General features: G+C 43.8%; 1 protein-coding gene across 2 annotated transcripts in view; it reads left to right on the top strand.

The window, feature by feature from the left end:
• Positions 1 to 1,346: 1,346 nt before the first annotated feature.
• DEPTOR (DEP domain containing MTOR interacting protein) overlaps positions 1,347 to 14,793 on the top strand; it is a 187,964-nt gene continuing 174,517 nt past the window's right edge. The window contains exon 1 of one of the 2 annotated variants that reach the window (XM_050802166.1): positions 1,347 to 1,652. In XM_050802166.1, coding sequence (XP_050658123.1) covers positions 1,531 to 1,652 — 122 coding nt within the window. In that variant the 5' untranslated portion in view covers positions 1,347 to 1,530. The remainder of the gene's footprint in view (positions 1,653 to 14,793) is intronic. The other variant, XR_007728364.1, reaches the window with a different exon arrangement.

The raw sequence follows: 14,793 nt of genomic DNA, 5'->3' as shown, positions 1-14,793 counted from the left end.
AGGGTTTAAGGGCTGCCTAACTTTCTAGGCAAATTACTTCATCTTTCTATACTTAAGCTTTCTCATTTGTAAGTTGAAAACAATACCAAACTCCAGGGTTTTGTGAGGATAAGGTGTTTAGCACAATGTAAAGCACAGAATAAATGCTCAACACACATGAATACTGACATAAACATTACTTCGCCATCCTGCAGACCAACTCCAACTCTGCATGAAACAGAAAAACGAAACATTTATTTGGTACTAATCAAATTTCCTTTCATGATCTTTTATGGGTAGACAATACCATTGTATCCCCATTTTAAGAGGCAGTCTTTCAGTCTTTTCAAAGCATAACTTTGAAGCCAGAATGGCCTGGGTTAGATTTCTTCTTATACTTATTATTATTATTTGAGACGGAGTCTCGCTCTTGCTGCCTAGGCTGGAGTGCAATGGCACTAACTTGGCTCACCCGAACTCGGCTCACAGTAACCTCCGCCTCCCGGGTTCCAGCGATTCTCCTGCCTCAGCCTCCCAAGCAGCTAGGATTACATGCATGCACCACCACGCCTGGCTAATTTTGTATTTTTAGTAGAGATGGGGTTTCTTCATATTGGTGAGGCTGGTCTGGAACTCCTGACCTCAGGTGATCTGCCCGCCTCGGCCTCCCAAAGTGCTGGGTTTACAGGCATGAGCCACTGTGCCCGGCTCTTCTTATACTTATTACTTGCTTGCTTTAGAAAAGTAACTTCACCTCTCCAAGCCTGCATCCTGATGCAAAACAAACACCAATATCCATTTTATGATTTATTGTAATAATTAAACGAGGTAATAACATATCTGAAGTATCTTTAATGCGGCAGATGTCAAAAAGTGGTCGCCGTAATTATTTTTATTTTGTAAGGGAGGATTAAACACATTTAAATAGGACATCACAGGAGTGGAGCTGGATCCCAGGTCCGACTGATTCCTAGGCCTGCGTTCCTTATTGATTACAACATAAGACAAACAAGTCGTCTTTGGTGAGAGAGGTTGGGGAGAGAAGAATGTTTAATTTCTCCATGCCCTGCAATGACATGTATAACCTTCACTGTTGACTATTTGGCCAGATTGTTGAATTATGTTTTGTTCTTTGGCAACTTGGGGTATGGAACATAGAATAACAACGCCTTCACACTAGTAACCTCCAGGCTTGTCCCTAGGATTCTACAGCATGAGCTTTGTGGGTAAAGAGAAGCTCACCAAATTCAGCCTCCAGCAGCACACACAGCTCGGAAGCAGCGCCCCGCCCAGATGTTTATATTTTGCTCCATCGGCCCCGCCCCCCGACCACGAGGGGCTCTAGCCACGCCCCCAAGCTCAAGTTTCTGGGGCCGGACTAGCCCAGCGCGTCTGCCTACCCACAGGGATTCCCTCTCCAGCCAATCCGCTCAGAGCAGAGGAGTTGCCCCGAACAAAGATGGCGCGGGAGGCGTCTGTGAGGGCAGACTGATCCGAGCACCCAAACCCTCGGCGGACAGCGGAGCCAGTGGTAGCGGCACGGCCCCAACCATGGAGGAGGGCGGCAGCACTAGCAGTGCTGCCAGTGACAGCAGTACCAGCGGGAGTGGCGGGGCGCAGCAAAGGGAGCTGGAGCGCATGGCTGAGGTCTTGGTCACCGGGGAGCAGCTACGGTAAGGCAAGAGACACAGCGGATGAGCTCACGATGGCACTGCCAACGCGTGCCCGCTGCAGTCCTGCGCGCACGCGCTCCCTGGCTCGTGGCTTGCGACTCGCGTGGGGCGCCCGGACGGCTGCAGGCGCGTGGATGGTTCTTGGTGCGCCCGCGCTTAGCGGCTGCAGCCCGGGTCCCTGAGGACTCGCCACGCGGGGCTGCTTGGCAGAAGCCGACGAGCGGGTGGTGAGCGCTGCGCCCTAGCCTGGCTGCTGCAGCCCTGTGCCCGACAGACTCCCTGGCACCCACCGCGCTGTCCGTCTTCCCGTGTACCTGGACGCCGCCAGGCCTCCCGGCTGACAGCCTGCGCCTAGTCCGCCAAGAGAGCAAGAGGGGTCGGTGTGAGGTCCCGAGGAGACCCCAGCCCCTCTACTCCTTGCTAAAAGGAGCAAGACCAACTATGGCCTTCACTAGGTTTTCCTTTTTGCTGACAAGTCTTCCTTCACTTCCCTGAGCCTCGGTGTTTTACATCTGTAAAACAGGGCTGATCACCACGCCTCATTTCAAGGACTTTTGTGGGGTTAAACTGAGAGAGCATTTCTGAAACCCTGCACCTATCAGTTAATTGGCACATCGTCCTCAATCATTTGGGTCCGCAAGGGGGCGTGGAGGCACCTTGTCGGGCTGCCTTGAGGCTGTGCCAACTCCCCGGGCTCGCACGTTTTGGGCAGCAGGATCCATGGGGACCCTGGCTGCTGCAAGAATTAGGACTTGAGGCGTCTCACGGAACTTGGGAACAAGCGATGACCCCCAGAGTTCCCCTTGCCATTCCCATCCCTGTATGGTCCTTCCTCTAGGGCTGTTTGGGAACAGTACTTATAGTCTAACTGGTTCTGCAGCTGCCCTTCGTGTGGTCATAAATCAGTTTGCTAGGAAAAAGAAAACCCAGCTCTGCGGCGTTTGAGCCACAACTTGTACTCGGGCCCCTGTTCCTTCTAGTTCTTAACCTGAATTCCCCAGCTCGTTTTGGTGTGTCAGTGGCTGTGTTTCAGGACCTGAAAGAGTGTCTTGCAAAGGTCTCTGAAGGAAACCAATATTGGAAGTCAGAATTAACTGATTTTTAATGTTACAAAAGGCAAATTGCGCCTATCGATTCTTTGTTGATTTTTAAAAATATGTGGTCAAAATTAATTTCCTTCATCAAGAGTACTTTCTAATGAAACCTGTCAAGCCTGTCTGTGTGAAGGGACCACCAAACAAGCTTTGTGTGAGCAAGAAAGCTTTTTAATCCCCTGGGTGCAGGCAGACTGAATCTAAAAAGGAGTCATCGAAGGGAGATGGGGAAGGGGTTGCTTTATAGGAGTTGGGTAGATAATGGATAATGGTGTAAGTTTGTGAAGTGCAGTCCAAGAAGGCGGGGGTGACTGCGTAAAGCCCTGTTGTAAAGAGTAGAGTAAGGAAGAAGAGACCTGATATCCCTTGGAGAATAAATGTTGAAGGAGCAGGAGGGTGTCTTGCTGAGAAGATTCAAAGGAGGGGCTACAAAGTAGAAGGTCATCAATATATTGTACAAGGAGAGAAGCAGAGGGGTGGAAAGAAAGTAAATCATGAGAAAGGGCTTGGCTGAAGTAATGAGGGCTGTCCCTGAAGACTTTCGGCAGCACAGCCCAGGTAAGCTGCTGGGACTGATGGGTGTCAGGGTCAGTCCAGGTAAAAGCAAAGAGAGGCTGGGACGAGGGGTGCAGAGGAATAGTGAAAAAGGCATCTTTAAGATCAAGAACGGAATAGTGAGTTGTGGAGGAAGGTATTGAGGACAAAAGAGTGTACGGTTTGGGCACCACAGGGTGGACAGGCAAAACAATTTGGTTGGTAAGGCGCAGATCCTGAACTAACCTGTAAGACTTGTCCGGTTTGGGGACAGGTAAAATGGGGGAATTGTAAGGAGAGTTTGGAGGCTTTAGAAGCCCTAGCTGTAGCAGGCAAGTGATAGCAGGCTTCAGTCCCTTTAAAGCCTGCTGTGGGAAAGAAAGTTTAATTTCTCTGCTCTTCATTACTGGGCCATCTTTTTAAAAGTCTTTCGTTGGATAGGGTTACTTATTTTTCATTTATTTTACAAACATTAAATTGCATGATGGCTCTTTTTGTCCAGCAAGTACTTCTTCCTTCAAGATGCAGTTTAAATGCCTCTTCCTCGCAGTCCCCAGAGCACTTGTTATTCCCCGCTTTTCTAGAGCCTGTCTGCACTGCAGCAGTTTTGAGAGCCATCCTTGTCACACAGGAGTTAGACCTGGGTTTGGATGACTGCTCCACCATTATGTAGGCAAGTGTCAGCATTAAGTTGTTTCAAGGAAGACTTTAAGCTAGATTGAATCTTGGCTTTGCTGCTTACTAGTGTGGGACCTTGGACAAGTTAGTGCGCCCGTAATCCTAGCCCTTTGGGAGACCAAGGCAGGCAGATCCCTTGAGGCCTGGAGTTCAAGACTAGCCTGACCAACATGGTGAAACCTCATCTCTACTAAAAAATACAAGAATTAGCCGGGTGTGGTGGGGCACGCTTGTAATCCCAGCTACTTGGGAGGCTGAGGCGAGAGGATTGCTTGAACCTGGGAGGCAGAGGTTGCAGTGAGCCAAGATAGCTCCACTGCACTCCAGCCGCCACAACAGAGTGAGCCTCCATCTCAAAAAAAAAAAAAAGAATGAAGAACGATGGGTAATAATGGAATTTACCTCATAGTGTTACTGTGAGGATTAGATGAGTTAGTGCTTAGAACAGTTTCTGATAGGTAGTAAGCACCAGGTTAATATTAGCTAAGGTAGAATTCTGTGACTTTGGACAAGTAAATTCACTTCTCTGAGTCTCTGTTTCTGCGTTTGAAAAAGACAATGAAGATGAATGTATTTCATGGAGTTGTGAGAATTTGCCCCTGGGCTTCATGTATTAATGAGCATTCAACAAATAGTTCCTGGAATTAATTAGTAGTATTGGTCTCTCTGCATCACTGCATGTGACTTCCAGCCAAGCAAGATCGGGCAGGAAGGATTGGGTGGTGGTGAAGAGCACAGGATATAGAACTAGGCTGCCTGGGTTCTTATTCTGCCTCCACCATTTATTCTGTAACTTTAGGACAATACGTTTAGCCTTTCTGCGCCTCAGTTTCCTCTTCTACAAAATGTTATTCTGATGACACTTCTTCAGGAGATCTGTGAGGATTAAATGAGATGCTACATGTAAAAGGCTTAGTAAATGTTAGCCACTTAATTCTACTTTGGAAAATTTTAATCATTGCTCTTTTTTTCATCTCAACCGTTTTGGCACTGTAACTAGCACATAGTAACTAAATGAATATTGTAAGCATTCAATCTACTTCTGTTAGTACAGAGCAATATAATAGTCAGAATTTAGGAATTAAAGTGGTCGTATGCCTGGTTTCCTAGTTATTGGAGGATTGGAAGTTCAGTCATTATTGTCACTTTCACAGAGTTCTTCTGTCTGCAGCTACCCTCTCACTGCAGGATTGTAAGTGCTTTGCAATGTCCAGGCCTCTTGCCTCTAAGTGCTTCACACACTCTCAGTTCCCCTCTGCTTTCTCTCATTTTGCATTACTTTCTGGGTCATCAAAGATGAGGTAGAGGTGATAAGAGGAAACCAAGGACTAGGATTTGAAATAAAAATTTGGCCTCTAGACCCAGTTCTATCAATTTCTTTTTCTTTCTCTAATTGTAGCTATGCCCCCTTGAGCAAGTCACTTAACCTCTCTAGTCCTAAGCGTCCTTCCCTACAGAATGGGAATAATAATATCTTCTCACATTAGATTTGTGGTATTGATCAAATAGGGTACAACATGGGAAGAAACTTTGTAAAATAAATCAATAAAGCAAGAAGAGTGTTGTTATGACTATTGTAACCTCCAGATGTGAAATTCGGGGCTGGTTCCACAATCCTGACACTTTATTTGTTGTTTGTTTTTTTGAGATGGAGTTTCGCTCTTGTTGCCCAGGATGGAGTGCAATGGCGCGATCTGAGCTCACTGCAACCTCCGCCTCCAGGGTTCAAGCGATTCTCCTGCCCCAGACTCCCGAGTAGCTGGGATTACAGGCATGCGCCAACATGTCCTCTTTTGTATTTTTTTAAATTTATTTTTCTGGAGACACAAGAATCGCTTGAACCCAGGAGGCAGAGGTTGCGGTTAATTTTGTAATTTATTTATTTATTTATTTATGGTAGAGACTGGGTTTCGCCATGTTAGTCAGGTTGGCCTCCAACTCCCGACCTCAGGTGATCCGCTCGCCTCGCCCTCCCAAAGTGCTGAGATTACAGACATTAGCCACTGCACCCAGCCAATCCTGACACTTTTTTTTTTTTTTTTTTTTTTTGAGATGGAGTCTTGCTCTGTCACCAGGCTGGAGTACAGTGGCGCAATCTTGGCTCACTGCAACCTCTGCCTCCCGGGTTCAAGCAATTCTCCTGCCTCAGCCTCCCAAGTAGTTGGGACTACAGGTGCGTACCACCACGCCCAGCTAATTTTTTTTTTTTTTTTTTTTTTTTTTGTATTTTAGTAGAGACGGGGTTTCACTGTGTTGACCAGAATGGTCTCGATTTCTTGACTTCGTGATCCACCCGCCTTAGTCTCCCAAAGTGCTGGAATTATAGGTGTGAGCCACCGCACCTGGCCAGTCCTGTCACTTTAAAGGGCAGTTGGTTGTATAAGGACAAGAAATTAACTAACAGACCTAAAAATGTCTCTTGCTTCCTTTTTCAGCTTAACTGCAGGACCCATTTGTTCAATTTTCTTCATATTTTTCCCTTGTCATAAAAGATTTTACTTCCTTCCCCCAATGTCTTTCTGGTTTTGCATCTTAAAGATGCATTTGGGGCTGGGCATGGTGGCTTAACACCTGTAATCCCAGCACTTTGGGAGGCTGAGGTGGGCAGATCACCTGAGGTCGGGAGTTCGAGACCAGCCTGACCAACATGGAGAAACCCCATCTCTACTAAAAATACAAAATTAGCCAGGCGTGGTGGCACATGCCTGTAATTTCAGCTACTTGGGAGGCTAAGGCAGGAGAATTGCTTGAACCCAGGAGGCAGAGGTTGCAGTGAGCTGAGATCGCGCCATTGCACTCCAGCCTAGGCAACAAGAGTGAAACTCCGTCTCAAAAAAAAATGATGCATTTCGACACTACTTCACAGCCCCCAGCATGAGTATAACAGAAAAGACAGTCACAAGTGTTTGTGAGAATGTGGAGAAATTAGAACCCCTACATACTGCTTGGTGGGAATATAAAATGGTACAGCCACTTTGGAAAAAAATTTGGCAGCTCCTCAAATAGTAAACATAGAGTTATCATATGACCTAGAAATTCTGCTTCTAAGTATATACCTAGGAGAAATGAGAAAACATGTCTACATAAAAACTTGTACACAAATGTTCATAGCAGTATTATTCATAATAATAAAAAACAGGGCTGGGTGCAGTGGCTAACGCCTGTTAATCCCAGAAATTTGGGAGGCTGAGGTAGGTGGATCGCCTGAAGTCAGGAGTTCCAGACCAGCCTAGACAACATGAAGAAATCCTGTCTCTACTAAAAATACAAAAATTATCTGGGCATGGTGGTACATGCCTGTAGTCCCATCTACTCAGGAGGCTGAGGCACAAGAATCGCTTTAACCCAGGAGGCAGAGGTTGCAGTAAGCTGAGATTGCACCATGACACTCCAGCCTGGGTAACAGAGCAAGATTCTGTCTCAAATAAATAAATAATCAAGGGGCCATGCATGGGAGCTCATGCCTGTAACCAGTACTTTGGGAGGCCGAGGTGGGTAGACCACTTGAGGTCGGGAGTTCGAGACCAGACTGACCAACATGGAGAAACTCTGTCTCTACTAAAAATACAAAATTATCTGGGCATGGTGGCGCATGCCTGTAATCCCAACTACTCAGGAGACTGAGGCAGGAGAGTCACTTGAACCCGGCAGGCGGAGGTTGCAGTGAGCTGAGATGGTGCCATTGCACTCCAGCCTGGGCAACAAGAGCAAAACTCCATCTCAAAAATAAATAAATAAATGATCAAAAACGGCAACAGCTCAAATACCTATTAACTGATAAATGGATAAACGAAATGTGATATGTCCATATAATGGAATATTATTCAGCAATAAAAAGGATTGGCCATATAATGCAATGACATTTATTTATTTATTTATTTATCTAGGATGGAATCTCACTCCGCAGTGGCTCACGCCTGTAATCCCAGCACTTTGGTAGACTGGGGCAGGTGGATCACGAGGTCAGGCGTTCAAGACCAGCCTGAGCAAGATGGTGAAACCTCATCTCTACTAAAAATACAAAAATTAGCCGGGTGAGGTGGCAGGTGCCTGTAGTCCCAGCTACTTGGGAGGCTGAGGCAGGAGAATTGCTTGAACCCAGACGGCAGAGGTTGCAGTGAGCTGAGATCACACCACTGTACTCCAGCCTGGGTGACAGAGCAAGACTCTGTCTAGAATAGAATAGAATAGAATAGAATAGAATAGAATAGAATAGAATAGAATAGAATAATCCAACAATATCACTATTCTCTTTCTAGCAATGGTAGCAATTATAATAATAACAATAACACTTACATGGCACCTATTACCTGCTAAGGACTCTTCTAAGCACTTTATGTATAGTAATGCCTTTAATCTTTATAGCAACTCTGTATAGTAGATTCCTTTATTACTTTTATTTCATAGATTTAAAAATTGAGGAAAAGATCATTTAAACCAACAGGCCGTAGATTATTCAGCCAGAAAATTATGGGAGAGTTGAGAGCTTCTGCTCTTAAGCTATAATAGTGTTCCCAACTAGTGACTTAGAGGGTTAAAAAAAATGAAACACTAAAACAACTTTAAAACAGAATCATGTATATGAGAATATCACATTGCAGTGTGACAACTTTGGTAAACAAAAAAGTAGACAAATAGCTTTTCCATTCTGTTGGGGAAAATCTAATTTTTTCCTGTATTTATATTTTGACAAGTTAGGATTGTTACTTTCTCTACTAAATATTAAACTCAATCTTTCTTGACATGTGGTTTTGAAAAGTGAATTTGGACTCCACTGATTCAGAATTTGCAACCATTTTAATAGGAAGATAAATTGCAGTTCTATTTTGCCATCTGTGAGAATGGGAGTAGGGTAGGGAAGAGAATTAAGAATGTATAATAAAGAGAATGCTTAAATAGAGAGAAAATGCGTTAATCATCAATTTCACTTTAATTCATTTAATTTCATTAATTCATAATTAATTTCACTTTTGCTCCTCTACCAAGATGAAATGTGCTAATTACAACAATCTTACCCAATCACTAAGGCTGACTTCCCAAAAGCAACTTACTAGGCTATGAGTTTAGTTAGCTAAATTGGAGGAAATGCAGTTCTTTCAAATTGTTTGTCACCTTTGCCTTTTTTCTATAACAGGCTGTCTTTCAGGGTCTTACAGGCTTGATATTGTCTTTTTAATAAAAACGTCCTTAATAAATATTGAATTGCTTTCCTGAATTTATTTTGCAAATGTTAATGCAGTTTTCAGAGAAAAGGTAAAATCAGCCCAGCTGTGGTGGGTCAGGCCTGCAATCCTAGCACTCTGGGAGGCCGAGGTGGGCAGATCACTTGAAGTCAGAAGTTCCAGACCAGCCTGGCCAACATAGTGAAATCCCGTCTCTGCTAAAAATACAACAAAAATTAGCTGGGCATGGTAGTGTGTGCTTGCAGTCCCAGCTACTCGGGAGGCTGAGGCAGGATAATCGCTTGAACCAGGAAGGCAGAGGTTGCAGTGAGCCGATATGGCACCACTGCACTCCAGCCTGGGAGACACAGTGAGACTGTGTCTCAAAAAAAAGGAAAAATGAGCCATTGAACCAAAGATCAAGCTCTAATAAATCAAATCTGAGCTAACAAATTTAGAGCATACACAACAGGAAAAGGAGAAATACTTAATTTTATTCAAACAGGAACCTAAGGAACTTTACAGTTGGTATAGGAATATCTTAGGGGGTGTCCCCTTAGAAGCTAGGACTGAAATTTTCTTCTCCTAAACAGCAGAGAGAGATCCTGGAGTCAGGAAATTACCGCCTATACAGATTTTTAAAAAAGAAGGCTTTAGGAAGTGAAGAGTCCCTGTATTTGGAGTCAATGGTCAAGAGCCTAATTCATGTAGGGTGTTTATTCTATTTTAATTAATTTATGTATTTTTGAGACAGGCTCTCACTCTGTCACCCAGGTGGAGTGCAGTGGTACAATCTTGGCTCACTGCAACCTCTGCCTCCCAGGTTCAAGTGATTCTTCTGCCTCAGCCTCCTGAGTAGCTGGGATTACAGGCCTGCGCCACCACGCTTGGCTAATTTTTTTATTTTTAGTAGAGATGGGGTTTCTCCATGTTGGCCAGGCTTGTCTCAAACTCCTGACCTCAGGTGTTCTACCCACCTTGGCTTCCCAAAATGCTAGGATTACAGGGATTAGCCACCGTGCTCGGCCTTGTAATTACTTTTCTAAAAGCCCATTGCTGATACAAGTTATGGCTTCCATCAGCTTTGGAATCAATAAACCTGAAAATAAGTTAAATAAACCTCAAGAAAAGAGACTGCAAGATGAAGGAAGGTCATTCTTCTGTCCTGTTCTGTTATTTCTTTCTTTTTTAATTTTAGAAAAAAATACATTGCTGTATCTCTCTCTCTCTCTCTCTCTCTCTCTCTCTCTTTTTTAAGACAGGGTTTCACTCTTGTCGCCCAGGTGCAGTGGCATGATCTTGGCTCACTTCAACCTCTGGGTCCCTGGCTGTAGTGATGCTTCCACCTCAACCTCCCAAGTATCTGAGACTCAGGCATGCACCACCACACCTGGTTAATTTTTGTATTTTTTGTAGAGACAGGATCTCGCCATGTTGCCCAGGCTGATCTCAAACTCCTGGATTCCAGTAATCCTCCCACCTCAGCCTCCCAAAGTGCTGATATTAGAGGCCACCAGCACCAGCTTCCTGTCCTGTTCTTTCTAGTTTTCATTTGAGTCAGGAGTTCATTTCTCCTTCATTGGTGGCTCTTAAATGGTTGGTTTCTGTGAGTTTAGTGATTAGGAAATGATGAAGGAAAGAACAAGCAGTCCTTCTTTCTACACCGTAATTATACTTTTCCATGCTCCATTATCTACCAAGGAGAAGTGGGTACCAAATCTGAGATCCTTGTTCTAGTATTATTGGCCTTAACTAAACTTAGAAGTTTATGTCAGTGATTTTTTCTATGTATCATTAGATACATGGGGGACATAGTGAAGATGGAGTAGGGGAGAGGATTTAGTGGTACATACAGCATGCTTGCAAGGTGGTACCTTCAGGATCAACTTGAGCTGTTTTCATCAGGGCTGGCTGCGGAGAATCACTTTTTGGTAGCTTTAAAAATATTTGTGAGGTTGGATGGGGAGGTGAGGAGAGAAAACACACCCAGCAGTGTGAGACAAGATATGGTTTAGGGCCAGACGCAGTAGCTCACGCCTGTAATCCCGGCACTTTGGGAGGCCGAGGCGGGTAGATCACGAGGTCGGAGATGGAGACCATCCTGGCTAACATGGTGAAACCCTGTCTCTACTAAAAATACAAAAAAGTTAGCCGGGTGTGGTGGTGGATGCCTGTAGTCCCAGCTACTTGGGAGACTGAGGCAGGAGAATGGCATGAACCCGGGAGGCAGAGCTTGCAGTGAGCCAAGATCACGCCACTGCACTCCAGCCTGGGTGACAGAGCGAGACTCCATCTGAAAAAAAAAAAAAAAAGAAAAAGAAAAAAAATGATATGCTTTAGTATTCCCACTTTTCAGATAACAGCTGTTGCTAGGGTGTGGCAAAAGGGAACAAATGTCATGGCCTGTAGCTTGGGGAAGCCCATGGCAGCTGCAGAGAAGGTAGGTAGCAGCTGAGGGAGGCTCAAGGTTCAAGTCTTTCCCCTATAATCCTCAGGCTGCTAGTTATAGATCTGTTTGTTTATGTTTGTTTGCTTTGATCCTTGTGTCCTCCTATCTCCCTGCAATACTTTTACCTACAGATTTTGGGTTCTGATATTTACCCAGAAGCTCCCTTTATTGAGCAAGCCTTGGGCCAGTACATATCTATATCTTGGCCTTGTTTAGATCATCCAACTCTATGAAACTCCCCTTTGAGTGGTGAAACTGTTACAGCTATAGAGAACCGAACCTTGTCCTTTGTGTGCAGAGCACGCAGGATTCAGAAGGACTAGTCCTAGCACAGTACGCTCAGTAGCTACTCTGACCTTGACTAAAGGTGTAAGAAACAAATGAACATTTTCATGGCCGTTGTCTCATTGCATACCACCCTAGTTTCATGAGAGTTAAGTTAGAGTTAGAGTGAGATGAAGTTTCTCTGTCGCCCAGACTGGAGAGCAGTGGCACGATCTTGGCTCACTGCAACCTCTGGCTCCCAGATTCAAGTGATTCCCCTGCCTCACCCTCCCCAGTAGCTGGGACTACAGGCGCGCACCACCACACCTCACTAATTTCTGTATTTTCAGTAGAGATGGGGTTTCACCATATTGGCTAGGATGGTCTCGAACTCCTGACCTCAAATGATCTGCCCGCCTCGGCCTCCCAAAGTGCTAAGATTACAGGTATGAGCCACTGCACCTGGCCAGTTGCATTTTATTATGTATGAAGTTTGGCTAACATCTAACAAATATTGAAATTCTGGAGGAATACTGTGTGAGTGGTGAGTGGTGTCCGAAAGCAAAGAAGATAGTGTAGAGGGGGAACAGTGTAGAAATAAAGAATTATGTGCTGGTTTAAGAACAACCAATACGTGAAAAGGCAATTTGCAAAGAAAACAAATACTTTTAGAGGATTGGCTTTTTTTTTTTTTTTTTTTTTTTTTTTCATGTTGAAGGATTGAGCACATATTTCTATCGAGGATCTTGAGTTAGTTTGCTACTAAAAATGCAAGTTCTTTATACAAATAAGGTTTGTGTCCTATTTCCAAACACATACAATGAGGGTAGTAAAGAGGGAATTCCTTTTTTTGTTTTTCTTTTTTGGAGACAGAGTCTCTGTCGCCCAGGCTGGAGTGTGGTGGCGTGATTGCAACCTCTGCTTCCAGGGTTCAAGCTCACTGCAACCTCTGCTTCCAGGGTTCAAGCTCCTCCGCTTCTAGGGTTCAAGCAATTCTCGTGCCTCAGCCTCCTGAGTAACTGGGACTACAGGCATGCACCACCATGCCCAGCTAATTTTTTGTATTTTAGTAGAGATGAGATTTTACCACGTTGTCCAGGCTGGTCTCGAACTTTTGAGCTCAGGCAATCAATCCGTCTTGGATTACAGGCATGAGCTACCTTGCCTGGCCTGAATTTCTTGATTTGAAGAACTATTGTTTTGCTTCTTAGTTTCTTTCTCATTTCCCAGGAGGAAAGGAGAATGGGGTAACCTTGGACCCTCTTTTCACTGAATGTTTTTAAAGCGCTACTTATTTTTTACTCTTTAACTTTTCTATATATGAAAGTGACGTACACAGAATATATTCACTGCAAAAAGTGGGGTTTATTCCCTGTAGTGGTATATGACTGTGTTGTACATTGAAGTGTGAAATGCCCCTCAATCATCTTAAGTTATAGTGTGGTTGAAAAATAAGACTTTACCAAAGCTCTTCCTATTTTGTTCTGAGGAACTGATAATAATAAAACCGTTTAGGGATGTGGTTTTGAGGGAATTACCTAATGTATGACTCTGATTTCATTTTCCTTCACATTGCCGATCACATTCTACAAACCAGTCATCAATAAAATAAATTCTAACAGTGGAAACAAATTCTACTGTTATACAGTGAGCATAGCCTAGATCGTCATGAGAGAGGATTAGCAGGCCTTGACGCCATGATAAGGAACATTTTTTTCTATTGCCATACTTGAAGAGCCAGAAGCCATCACATAATATTTAAGGACATCCAAGTATAAGCAATAGGAGTAAGCTAGAGCTTTTTCCTCTAACTTTGTATTATGAAAAGTTTCAAATGTACAGAAAAGTTTAAAGAATTTTACAGTGAACACTCATGTCCACCACTTAAGATTCCACAATTAACATTTCACTGTGTTGCTTTATCCCATAACTATCTATCTAGCTGTCCCTCTATCCATCCATCAATTAATTCATCTTTTTTTGGAAAGTATTTCAGAGTACATTGTAGACAATAATACACTTTTCCTAAAACCTTCAGCCATCAGTGTACTGACTAGTATTCACTATTTGCTTTTGGTTCTTTTTTTCAAAGATAAAATGTATATAGAATAAAATATACCATTTGATGAATATTGACTAAAGAAATTGTACATCTATGCAATCCAAATCCCTACCCAAATATTTTTTAATGCTTTTGACTGCAAGAAACAGACAATCAACTTAAACTTATTGCCTCCGATAAGTGGAAGTTCAGGAGATACAATGCCTTAAAATTTAATTCGTTCTCTGCAATTCTTTTGGTTCTCTTTTGTAGCTCCTTCATGAGCCAGCTTTTTTATTGGTTGGCTTCATCTTCCAGCCAGTGGTAGAACAGGAATTTCAGGCCTCATATGGCTTATAATAATGTCCAGGAGAAAGAGAAGCATTTCCACTCAGGATTCCAATCACAAGTCCTGAGGTTTACCCTAATTGCGCTGGTTAGGTCACATGCCTATTCCTGAGTCGGTGGGATTGTAGCCAGGGGAGGGGAATGACACAAGCCAAGGAGGCATCTCCCCCAATACATACACACAGACACACACACACGTGCACACACACACGTACACACACAGACACACAGAGAAACAGACACACACACATACACAGACACACATATGTACACACATGTACACACACAGAGAAACACACACAGACGCACACACATACACACAGATACACACACAGAGAAACACACATACACGCAGACACACACATATACACACAGACACATACAGGAGTCATTCCACGATTCACACACAACCCTATTCTACCACTTCCAGAAAAATTGCGCTGGTTAATATAATTTTCTGCTATTTTGAGAAAGGGAAAAACCCACTCGTATATGTTGTTTTGAGAAACAGAAGAATAGTGTAACAAATTAGAAAATACTCCAGTGAAAAGACAATTTTTTATTTCTTTGC

This window comes from Macaca thibetana, chromosome 8, assembly GCF_024542745.1.
Source record: "Macaca thibetana thibetana isolate TM-01 chromosome 8, ASM2454274v1, whole genome shotgun sequence".
Classification (NCBI taxonomy): Eukaryota; Metazoa; Chordata; class Mammalia; order Primates; family Cercopithecidae; genus Macaca; species Macaca thibetana.
This window is presented reverse-complemented; position numbering and strand designations above follow the sequence as displayed.